The sequence below is a fragment of the Lucilia sericata genome, unplaced genomic scaffold (assembly GCF_015586225.1).
Source record: "Lucilia sericata isolate MDLA Ls3-8-SP2 unplaced genomic scaffold, ASM1558622v1 Contig001211F_arrow, whole genome shotgun sequence".
NCBI classification, from domain to species: domain Eukaryota; kingdom Metazoa; phylum Arthropoda; class Insecta; order Diptera; family Calliphoridae; genus Lucilia; species Lucilia sericata.
The window spans coordinates 74,561-86,412 of record NW_023995172.1 but is presented as its reverse complement, the minus strand read 5'-3'; the positions used below and the strand labels follow the sequence as shown (position 1 = coordinate 86,412).

The window sequence follows — 11,852 nt, the reverse complement described above, 5'->3', positions numbered from 1 at the left end:
GACTCTTTTCTATAGAAAAGTGTCTTCTTTAGACTCTTTTCTATAAAAAAGTGTCTTCTTTAGACTCTTTTCTATAGAAAAGTGTCTTCTTTAGACTCTTTTCTATAGAAAAGTGTCTTCTTTAGACTCTTTTCTATAGAAAAGTGTCTTCTTTAGACTCTTTTCTATAGAAAAGTGTCTTCTTTAGACTCTTTTCTATAGAAAAGTGTCTTCTTTAGACTCTTTTCTATAGAAAAGTGTCTTCTTTAGACTCTTTTCTAAAGAAAAGTGTCTTCTCTTTTTCTTTTTCTTTTCTATTGTAAATTCTATTGGAAATTTCTGTTCCTAATTAAACATTTCTTTTCAGAATTGAACATTTCTCTTAGAAATTTGTTTTAAATTTAAAAATTTTGTTCAAATTTGAACATTTTTATTCTAATTTTGAAAATTTCTTTTAGAATTTGAAAATTTATATTCGAATTTGTAAATTTCTATTCGAAATTGTTAATTTCTATTCGAAATTGTTAATTTCTATTCGAAATTCTTAATTTATTTTTGAATTTGAAAATTTCTTTAAGAATTTGAAATTTTGAATTTATTTTCGAAATTGAAATTTTTAATTAAAAATTATTAATAAATAAATTCTTAATTTCTTTTCGAAATAGAAAATTTCTATTCGAATTTGAAAATTTATTTTTGAAATGAATGAAAAATGAAATTCTTAATTTCTATTAGAAGTTGAAAATTTATATTCGAGTTCGAAAATTTCTTTGACGATATGGAACATTTTTATTCAAATTTGAAAATTTCAGTTCAAATTTGAACATTTCGATTCGAAATTGAAAGTTTTTTTTGAATTCGAAAAATTTCTGTTTAGAATTGAAAATTTCTTTACGAATTTAAAAATGTGTCTTCAAATTTGAACGTATTTTTTCGAATTTGAAATCTTTTTTTCGAAATTTGAAAATTTCTTTACGATTTTGAAAATTTCTTTACGAATTCGAAAATTTCTTTCGAAATTTGAAAATTTCTTTTCGAATTTGAAAATTATTTTTCAGAATTTGAAAATTATTTTTTAGAATTTGAAAATTTCTTTTCGAATTGGAAAATTTATTATGGAAATTGTTAAAATCTTTTCGATATTGAAAATTTATGGAAAATTTTGTGTCAAAATTAATGATTTCTTTTTAAAATTAGAATTTTATACTGAATTTTGAAAGTTTCTATGGAAAACGTTAACAACTTTACTTATTTAAACTGCTTTTTAAATGTCCATCTCTAATATTTTACACAAACCTAAACATATTTTAATAATGCTACTTTTACTCTAAAAAAAAACATTGTCATTTTTCATTAGTTTTTAAAAGAAAATAAAAAAATTTTAAAACAATTCAATAAAAAAATATTTCATAACCAAACACCAACGTCAATAAAACAAATTTCAAATGGAACTTCAACAATAATACGTTTTAAAGAAAAACAAACTTACTCTCTCTCTCACCCAAATTAAAAGAAACTCTCCCTGAAAACTAAACATTTTACAAAATTACCAAACAGCAATAATATGACAAATTTTTTTATTAAAATGTTTTGTTTGGAATTTTTTTTTTTTTGAAACAAAACAAATTGTTGTCCTAGTATCTACTAACAGGACCTTTAAACAAGCAAACGTAACGTAAAAGCAAACAAATTATTAACATATTTTATTAAAAAATATATAAATTAATATTAAAAAAAAAAAAAAAAAAAAACAAAAGTTAAGAGTTTTTGATTAATATTAACAATTTCTCCCATATTTATAAAAAAAACGAATATTTCTTAAAATATTTATATAAAAAATTTGCTTAGCATGTATTTAGTAATATTATTAACAACAACAATTTAAACTCAATATATTTATTATTTAACTTAAAACTTTTTCAATATTTAATTAATATACAAAAGAAACCCCTAACAAAGCAACAAAAAAAGTTAAACATGTTTATTATAAAAGAATTAAACCAAAAACAAGTAATATTTATTAAAAATAATTAATCAAAAATTAAAAAAAAATTAACACACAAAATATAAAATATTTTAATATTTTGTTTCACATTTTTTTCAAAACTCTTAAAAATAAATATTACACTTATTAAAAAAATATATATTTAAATAATTTAAAAGCGCGCGTTTAAATTAATGTTAAAAACAAATAATATATATTTTTTTCTAGCAGCTCCCAAAATAAGCTTTAACAAATATTAGTAGTTTCATTTAAAAAAAGAAAAAAAAAAAACAAAAAAAAAAATACTAGTTTCAATTGTTAATTATATTATAACTATAACCAAAAGTAATTTAATTAAAAATTTAAAGAAACAAAATTAATTAAAGTGAACATCGTAACAATAATTTTAAGTCTACAAAATGAATGGAAAGTCAGGGCAAAGTTTTTTTTTTTTCAAAAAAGAAAATTTTCAAAATGTTTTTTTTTTATTAGATAAAGTTGGAAGAGTTTTTTTTATTAAAACAAATCTTAATCTGAATGTCTTAATTTTTAATTTTGTGTGTTGTAAAAAATGGATTGAAACAAAATGTTTTGAAAAAAATGAAGAAATTTCAAAATAAAATTGAAATTTTTTAAACGATATTGGAAATTTCTATAGGAATTTATAGATTTTCAAAATTTTAATACAAAATAGAAAATTTCTTTACAAAATAGAAAATTTTTATTCAAAATTTGAAAATTTTTATTAAAAATTTGAAAATTTTTATTCAAAATTTCAAAATTTTTATTCAAAATCGCATAATTTCAATACGGCATTGAAAATTTTTATTCAAAATTGTAAATATTTATATGAAATTGTAAATTTCTAATTGAAAATTTTAATTTCTATACGAAATTGTAAATTTCTATACGAAATTGTAAATTTCTATACGAAATTGTAAATTTCTATTCGATATTTGAAAATTTTTATTGGATATTGAAAATTTCCATTTCAAATTCAATATTTCTATACGAAATTGTAGATTTCTATTCGATTATTTGACAATTTTTAATGGAAATTGAAAATTTCTATTCGAATTTAAACATTTTTATTCGAATTTGAAAATTCCTATTTGAAATTGAAAATTTCTATACAAAATTGAAAATTTCTATACAAAATTGAAGATTTCTATACGAAATCGAAAATTTCTATACGAAATTGAAGATTTCTATACAAAATTAAAAACTTCTATAATAAATTGAACATTTTCATTCAGAACTGAATATTTTTATTCGAATTTTAAAATTTGATTATGAAAATTTCTATACGAAATTGAAAATTTCTGTATGAAATTGAAAATTTCTGTATGAAATTGAAAATTTCTGTATGAAATCGAAAATTTCTGTATGAAATTGAAAATTTCTATACGAAATTGAAAATTTTTATACGAAATTGAAAATTTCTATATGAAATTGAAAATTTCTATTTGAAATTGAAAATTTTTATATGTAATTGAAAATTTCTATTTGAAATTAAAAATTTCTATACGAAATTGAATATTTCTATACGAAATTGAAAATTTCTATACGAAATTGAAAATTTCTATTTGAAATTGAAAATTTTTATATGTAATTGAAAATTTCAAAATAAAATTGCAAATTTCTAATTGAATTTTGAAAATTTCTATTCAAAATTGAAAATTTCTACTCGAAATTAAACATTTTTAATTGAAATTGGATAATATCTGTAAGAGATTGAAAATTTCTATACAAAATTGAAAATTTTCTATTCGAATTTGAAACTTTTAATCGAATTTGAAAATTTGTAAAAAAAAATTAAAATTTCTAATCGAAATTGAAAATTTTAATATATTCTATAGTCTAGTCTTGTCTATAATCTAGTCTGTAGTCTAGTCTATAGACTAATCTATGTTCTAGTCTATAGTCTAGCCATTAGTTTAGTCAATAGTTTACAGTCTAGACTATAGTCTAATATAGTCTATTGATTATTCTATAGTCTAGTCTGTAGTCTTGTCTATAATTTATAGTTTAGTCTACAGTATAGTCTAGTCTATTTATTATTTCATAGTCTAGTCTAGACTATAATCCAGATTTTAGTCCAGTCTATAGTCTAGTCTTTAGTTTAGTCTTTAGTCTTGCCTATAGTCTAGCCTATAGTCTAGTCTTTAGTCTAGCCTAGAGTTTAGTCTTAAGTCTGGCCTATAGTATAGTCCTTAGTTTAGCCTATTGTCTTTACTCTAGCCTATAGTCTGGTCTGTACTTTAGCCTATAGTCTAGTCGTTAGTTTAGCCTATAGTCTAGTCTTTAGTCTAGGCTATAGTCTAGTCTTTAGTCTAGTCATTAGTCTAGCCTATAGTCTAGTCTTTAGTCTAACCTATAGTCTAGTCTTTAGTTTAGCCTATAGTCTAGTCTTAAGTCTAGCCTATAGTTTAGACTTTAGTCTAGCCTATAGTCTAGTCTTTAGTCCAGTTTATATATAGTCTAGCCTATAGTCTAGTTTACAAATTAAAAATATAAACATTTCTTTCTTAATTGAAAATTTGTACAAAATTGTTTAATAATTGTGTTTCGCCAACTTCCCCCTCTCCACCCCAAACCTAGTCTTCTCTGGCCACGTTTTCCATGAACAAAATTAGAGGCTTCCATTTTATTAGAAAAACAAATTGGTATTTTAAATTAAAATAATAATAATTTTAAGAAAACAACGAACATTTTTTGCAGTTTCGTTAATTATAGTTTAAACTTTAGTTAAAAAAAAAATTATAAATTGAAGGCTTAAACTTTGAAACAAAATCACTAAGCGTTGGAAAACAACATTAAAGGGAGAATACAACAAAAATAAAAAACAAAGACATTTGGAAAATATTTGTTGCAAAAAGTCATAAGTTTAAACTTGGTTTTAGTATTTACTGAAGAAAAATTAAGCAAAAGTTAGTATTTTATTTATAAGTTAAGGTTTTCCAAAATTATCTCTTTAAACTTGTGGTTGAACAGAAAATTACGGTTGGAATTTTGCTGTCGTGAGCAAACAGCAAAAGTTTAAACGTAATTGAAGAATATACTAACGGTTTTTAGGGATGAGAAATTATTAGTTTAAACCTGGTTTAGAGTAGTTAAGCTACGGCTAGAATTTTGCTATCGTGAGCAAATAGCAAAAGTTTAAACGTAGTTTTAAACTAAGATTGTTTACAGTTTACGGTTATTAGCTAAAACTTAGTTTATCTGTAACTTTATATGTCTCTTTTGGTTTATTTTTAGTTTAAATAGAAAGATTACGTTCAGAATTTTGCTGTCGTGAGCAAACAGCAAAAGTTTAAACGTAATTATCTAGAATTTTGAAACCTTAGGGTTGTAAATGATCTCATAAGAAAAGATAATTATCTTTTTTAAACGAAATTATTAGGTTGTATTTAGATTTACTTTAAACATTTTGAAAATTTTCTTGTTTTTTTGGAAAAAAAAACAAGCAAAAGTCAACGGTCAACGATTTATAAGAATTATATTTAATATTTATTCACTTTAATGTCTTAAACATACACACATATGCTTAACTTTTTTGTTTAGCTTTAATTGTTTAAAATTTATAAAAATAAAACAAAAAGTATTAAGATAATCATTAACTCGATAACTTTTCTCTTTTCATTCCCTTTAAAAAATAATAATTTTTAACTTAAAACTACCACAACAACATTTAACTAAAATTTAACTTTAAATACAACTTGTTAAAGTATAAAAAAAACTTTATTAAAACCCAATTAAAAGCTTCTCTTTCTCAGTTGTTTATTTTTCTCTAAATAATAATAATAATAATAAAAAACCCAACAAAACAAATTGAAATTTAAAACCCAACAACAACCAACAAATACAATAACAACAACAAATATTTAATAAAATAATTAACACTCTTCTTCAAAAAAAAAACAACAATAAAAACATTAACACAAATCATTATTTTTGGAGGCTATAAGTTAGAAATTATACTGTTAAGTCTCTCTTAACTCTAGTAATTAAAAGTAATCACATCCAGGACATCTTAACAACTACAACAACAACAACAGTTATTAACCACCAATCTAATAGAAAACAGCAACAATTACCAACAACAAACATTAATAAGAATTTCAAAAACAAATTATTAAGAATATAAACAAAATAACAAACAAAAAATTATATAAAATTCGTTTGCTTGGAGATTTCAATAAAAATTAGATGTGTTAACTAGTGGGACACACAGTATAAAAAAAAAACCGTTAAAAACAATTGAACCAAGCCTTTTGCCAAAAAGGGACTTGAAGTGTTTTATTTCAATTAGTAAAAGGGGAGAGTAAGAGTTATATTCAATCGTATTTTAAGGCATAAATAGAATTATAAACGATAACTTTCAGATTTCTCAATTACTTATATAAATCAGGGCCTAAATTATGGCATATGATAGCTATAGAAATCTCTATAGAATCTAAATGGAGATTTCGATCGATATCGTATACCATAATTTGGGCTCAGAACAACATTTCCTGTAAAAAAAGTTAACCTATCCAAACAACTTTTCCTATAGAAAAAACTAAAAGTTGTTTTGAAACGAATCAAACATTTTTCTACAGAAAAGTTCGCTGACTTTTGACTATACTTCAGTTTTTTACTTATGAAACTTTTAAATTATTTATTGAGGACAATAAGAGATTGCCGGTTACTTTTTTGTATATAAAGTTTCAGTTTAAACAACTGAAACGTTGAAATGATTTATTGATAACAATAAGAGATTGCTTTTTTAGAATATGAATTGATTCGAAACGAATTAAACTTTTCCTATAGAAAAGTTCAGTTCAAATGCAAATCAAACTTCACTGGCTCGAAACGCAATAAACTTTTCCTATAGAAAAGTTTGAAACGAATCAAACTTTTCCCATAAAAAAAGTTGTTATTTCAACTCAAGAGTATCACGTTTTTTTTTAAATTTTTCACACACAATATTTTTAAAATTTTTCACACACAATAATTTTTTACCTTTTTTTAAAGTTTTTTTTTTTGTATTTTTTTTTATATAAATAATTTTTTAGTTTATTTGATTATTTATGATTTTTTTTATATTTTCTTTCATTTTAGTTTTTTTGTATTTTAATTGCAAATGCACAAAATTTAAGACTTGCAATAAATGGATGTGAAGCTTTGAAATTATGTTAAACATTAAGTAAAAACTAGAAACAAAAAAAAAAAAAAAGAAATCCCTACTTTATAAGGATTAATACAATAAAGGTGAGTGTTGTGAGAAAATCTTTTTTGTTTTGTTAAAGAAAAACATATTTAGGTTTATAATGAAAAAAGAAGGAAACAAACGAAAAAAGATAAAAATGCCCAAATGATATGAATAGAGAAAAAAAAAATATGAAAACTAAATTTAACTTTCATCATCACTGCCGGCATTTTGACGAGGTTTGGGACCACCAGCACGTTTAGCCATAATAATTTGATCGACTTTAAGAATGGTATTGGCAGCACCTACAGCATATTTAATGCCCCAGTATTTAGCTTGGAAAAGATCAAAGATTTTGTTGCTAGCAACATCATAAGTTTCAGCCTTTTCGGCTTCAATGTTAAGACCAATATTTTTGCCAGCCTCTTCTTTGTGGGCCAAATACAATTGATTTACAATTTCGGTGCCATTAATGCCGGTATTTTCAGCTAAGGCTTTGGGGAAAGCTTCCAAAGCGGTGGCAAAACGTCTGACAGCATATTGTTCTAAACCGGGTAGGGTATCAGCATAGGCAGCGATTTGTGTGGCCAATTCAATTTCTACAGCACCAGCACCGGGTACATAACGCCCGTCACGTGATAGGCACTTGAAGTTATTGACACCATCATCGATGGCACGTTCAATATCATCCATAAAGTTGTCGGTGGCACCACGCACAACGATGGTAGCAATGCGCGAGTCTTTGCCTTCGTTTCTGTAAAGATAAAGGAAGGATGATTTGTTTATAATTTCCAATCCATAAAAGCTAGCATTTATTGTTGTCAATAAATAATTTCAATATTGATGTTCAAAATCGAAAAGTTGTTCGAATCGAAGCAACTTTTAATATAGAAAAGTTGTTTGAATCAAAACAACTTTTCCAATAGAAATGGTGTTCGAATCGAAGCAACTTTTTCTATAGAAAAGTAGTTCGAATCGAAGCAACTTATTCTATAGAAAAGTTGTTCGAATCGAAGCAACTTATTCTATAGAAAAGTTTTTCAAATCAAAGCTACTTTTCCTATAGAAAAGTTTTCCAAATCAAAGCAACTTTTTCTATAGAAAAGTTTTCCAAATCAAAGCAATTTTTCCTATAGAAAAGTTGTTCAAATCAAAGCAACTTTTTCTATAGAAATGTTGTCCAAATCAAAGCAATTTTTCCTATAGAAAAGTTGTTCAAATTAAAGCAACTTTTTCTATAGAAATGTTGTCCAAATCGAAGCAACTTTTTTTTTATAGAAAAGTTGTCCAAATCGAAGCAACTTTTCCTATAGAAAAGATGTTCGAATCGAAGCAACTTTTCCTATAGAAAAGATGTTTGAATCGAAGCAACTTTTCCTAAAGAAAATATGTTCGAATCGAAGCAACTTTTCCTAAAGAAAAGATGTTCGAATCGAAACAACTTTTCCTAAAGAAAATATGTTCGAATCGAAGCTACTTTTCTTATAGAAAAGATGTTCGAATCGTAGCAACTTTTCCTATAAAAAAATTGTCCACCTTTAATTTCTTCGAAAATCGTCCAAAGCTTTAAAAAAATAGTTACCTGAAAGCCACAATAGCGGTATCACCCAATTCTTCAATGCAGACCTTGTCGCAGTAACCCAATTCTTCCTGGCTGGGAGTGGTAATGCGTGGCAAAACAGTACCATTGACAGCACGAGCCAAACGTCTCAAATCGAATTTGGAATTCAAACGGACAGCCATCAAATTGTATTTGTTAAGGAAATGTAAAGCCATATCACCAACTTTACCACCAGAAACCACAACCTTGGCACCAGTATCGGCAATAGCCTTAATTTGATTCTCCAACAAGTTTTCTTCGCCTGCTGAGAAGTTCATAAGTTCATCGGCGGATTTGATTAAGACAGTACCCTTGGTTTCAGTCTGTATAATATCAACGGGGCAGGAGAAGATGGCAATTTTAGCCTTTTCAGCATAGGAAACATCACCCTCAACGAAACGTTTGAAAACCATGCCGTGCACTACTTCGGACTTGGCCAAGCCACTACCCAAGATTTTGCAAACACGGATGTTGTCTACATTGAAGGTGCCCTTATCGGGTAAGATGGACACGCAAGCTTTGGCCACCAAATCGGTAATGAAATCTTCTTGACCATATTGTTTGGACATAATACAGGCACGCAAGCATTCCTTAACTTGTGACAAATCACGATAATCCTTAATTTCATGACACACCAATTTGGGTAAAATTTCCAAAGCCTTCTCCATGGCCTTTTCATAGCCATCGGCTATTTCGGCGGTGGTAATGCCCAAGCGCAAAAGTTCTTCGGCTCTTTCCAATAAAGCGCCGGCAAAAATCACCACAAAGTTGGTGCCATCACCGACCTCAGCGTCTTGCATTTCACTGGCCATGACCATAAGTTTGGCGGCTGGATGTTCAACATCCAATTCACGCATAATAGTGCCGGCATCACTGGTCACGAATTGTTTTTCAATGTAATTGATGATCATTTTGTTCATGCCATTGGGTCCATAGGCGGAGCGCATGGTTTGGGCAAATTCTTTGCAGGCGGTAATATTACGATAGACAGCCTCTTCCAAGCCACTGTACATCTGTTATAAAGTAAATCATCATTTAATAACACCAACAATAACATTTTCATTTATTTTAAGCAAGAAAATTTAATAATTTCCACAAATGTTAAACTTTTTTAGTCAAAACCCCTCAACCCGTGATGAGTCAGTTTTGTCTATCGCGTTTTTTTCATTCTGCTCTGCAGCTGTTCGTTTAACACTACCGCATGACAGCATTTTTGTGTTTTTTATTAAATTTTCTTAGAAATTCTCCATAAAATTTGGAAATTTCTTTTAAAATATGTGGGTTTTACTTACACGGGCTCCTTCCTTCATCATTTGGGCTACGCCGGGTGCTTTGGGTACAGATAAAGCCATTTTTTTGCACAGATTTTTTTTTGTTCTCCTTAACACAAATTTATCAAACCGTCCAAATGAAAATTCTCAACAAGACAAGAAATAACAATAAAAAAATTAACCTCACTTCTTGTCAAAGCCGCCTACGGTTACTTTTTACTCGCTAATTGCTGGTTAACCAGAGAGTGAATGATTACTTTCTCGAAGGTTTTTTTTGTTGTTCTTTTAACGAAAGAGCTGCCAGATGGGGGCAATTTATAAAATAGCGAAAAAAGTAGCTACTTTTTTACGTTAAATAAAATGTGATTATTTTATTAAACAAATTAAACAAAATAATTTAAAAATTTAATGAATTAAAAAATAAAATATTTAAAAAATAGTTTCGTTCTGTTCTATTCTAGTTCTGTTCTAATTCTGTTCTAGTTCTGTTCTAGTTCTGTTCTAGTTCTGTTCTAGTTCTATTCTAGTTCTGTTCTAGTTCTGTTCTAGTTTTGTTCTAGTTCTGTTCTTGTTCTGTTCTAGTTCTGTTCTAGTTCTGTTCTAGTTCTGTTCTAGTTTCTGTTCTAGTTCTGTTCTAGTCTCTGTTCTAGTTCTGTTCTAGTTCTGTTCTAGTTCTGTTCTAGTTCTAGTTCTGTTCTAGTTCTGTTCTAGTTCTGTTCTAGTTCTGTTCTAGTTCTGTTCTTGTTCTGTTCTAGTTCTGTTCTACTTCTGTTCTAGTTCTGTTCTAGTTCTGTTCTAGTTCTTTCTAGTTCTGTTCTAGTTCTCTGTTCTAGTTCTGTTCTAGTTCTGTTCTAGTTCTGTTCTAGTTCTGTTCTAGTTCTGTCTAGTTCTGTTCTAGTTCTGTTCTATTCTGTCTAGTTCTGTTCTAGTTCTGTTCTAGTTCTGTTCTAGTTCTGTTCTAGTTCTGTTCTAGTTCTGTTCTAGTTCTGTTCTAGTTCGGTTCTAGTTCTGTTCTAGTTCTGTTCTGTTCTGTTCTAGTTCTGTTCTAGTTTCTGTTCTAGTTCTGTTCTAGTTCTGTTCTAGTTCTGTTCTAGTTCTGTTCTAGTTCTGTTCTAGTTCTGTTCTAGTTCTGTTCTAGTTCTGTTCTAGTTCTGTTCTAGTTCTGTTCTTTCTAGTTCTGTTCTAGTTCTGTTCTAGTTCTGTTCTAGTTCTGTTCTAGTTCTGTTCTAGTTCTGTTCTAGTTCTGTTCTAGTTCTGTGCTAGTTCTGTTCTAGTTCTGTTCTAGTTCTGTTCTAGTTCTAATTCTGTTCTAGTTCTGTTCTAGTTCTGTTCTAGTTCTGTTCTAGTTCTGTTCTAGTTCTGTTCTAGTTCTGTTCTAGTTCTGTTCTAGTTCTGTTCTAGTTCTGTTCTAGTCTGTTCTAGTTCTGTTCTAGTTCTGTTCTAGTTCTGTTTCTAGTTCTGTTCTAGTTCTGTTCTAGTTCTGTTCTAGTTCTGTTCTAGTTCTGTTCTAGTTCTGTTCTAGTTCTTCTGTTCTAGTTCTGTTCTAGTTCTGTTCTAGTTCTGTTCTAGTTCTGTTCTAGTTCTGTTCTAGTTCTGTTTTAGTTCTGTTCTAGTTCTGTTCTAGTTCGTTCTAGTTCTGTTCTAGTTCTGTTCTAGTTATGTTCTAGTTCTGTTCTAGTTCTGTTCTAGTTCTGTTCTAGTTCTGTTCTAGTTCTGTTCTAGTTCTGTTCTAGTTATGTTCTAGTTCTGTTCTAGTTCTGTTCTGTTCTAGTTCTGTTCTAGTTCTGTTCTAGTTCTGTTCTAGTTCTGTTCTAGTTCTGTTCTAGT

At 27.6% G+C, this 11,852-nt stretch overlaps 1 protein-coding gene across 1 annotated transcript; it reads right to left on the bottom strand.

Annotated features, from left to right (window-relative positions):
• Positions 1-7,024: 7,024 nt before the first annotated feature.
• On the bottom strand, positions 7,025-10,278 carry LOC119610495 (T-complex protein 1 subunit theta). Its single transcript, XM_037965738.1, has 3 exons — positions 10,047-10,278; positions 8,737-9,767; positions 7,025-7,908 (listed from the first exon to the last, which is right to left on the bottom strand). The coding sequence occupies exons 1-3, from the start codon at positions 10,104-10,106 to the stop codon at positions 7,359-7,361; spliced, it is 1,641 nt and encodes a 546-aa protein (XP_037821666.1). The 5' UTR covers positions 10,107-10,278; the 3' UTR covers positions 7,025-7,358.
• Between the last annotated feature and the right edge of the window lie 1,574 nt (positions 10,279-11,852).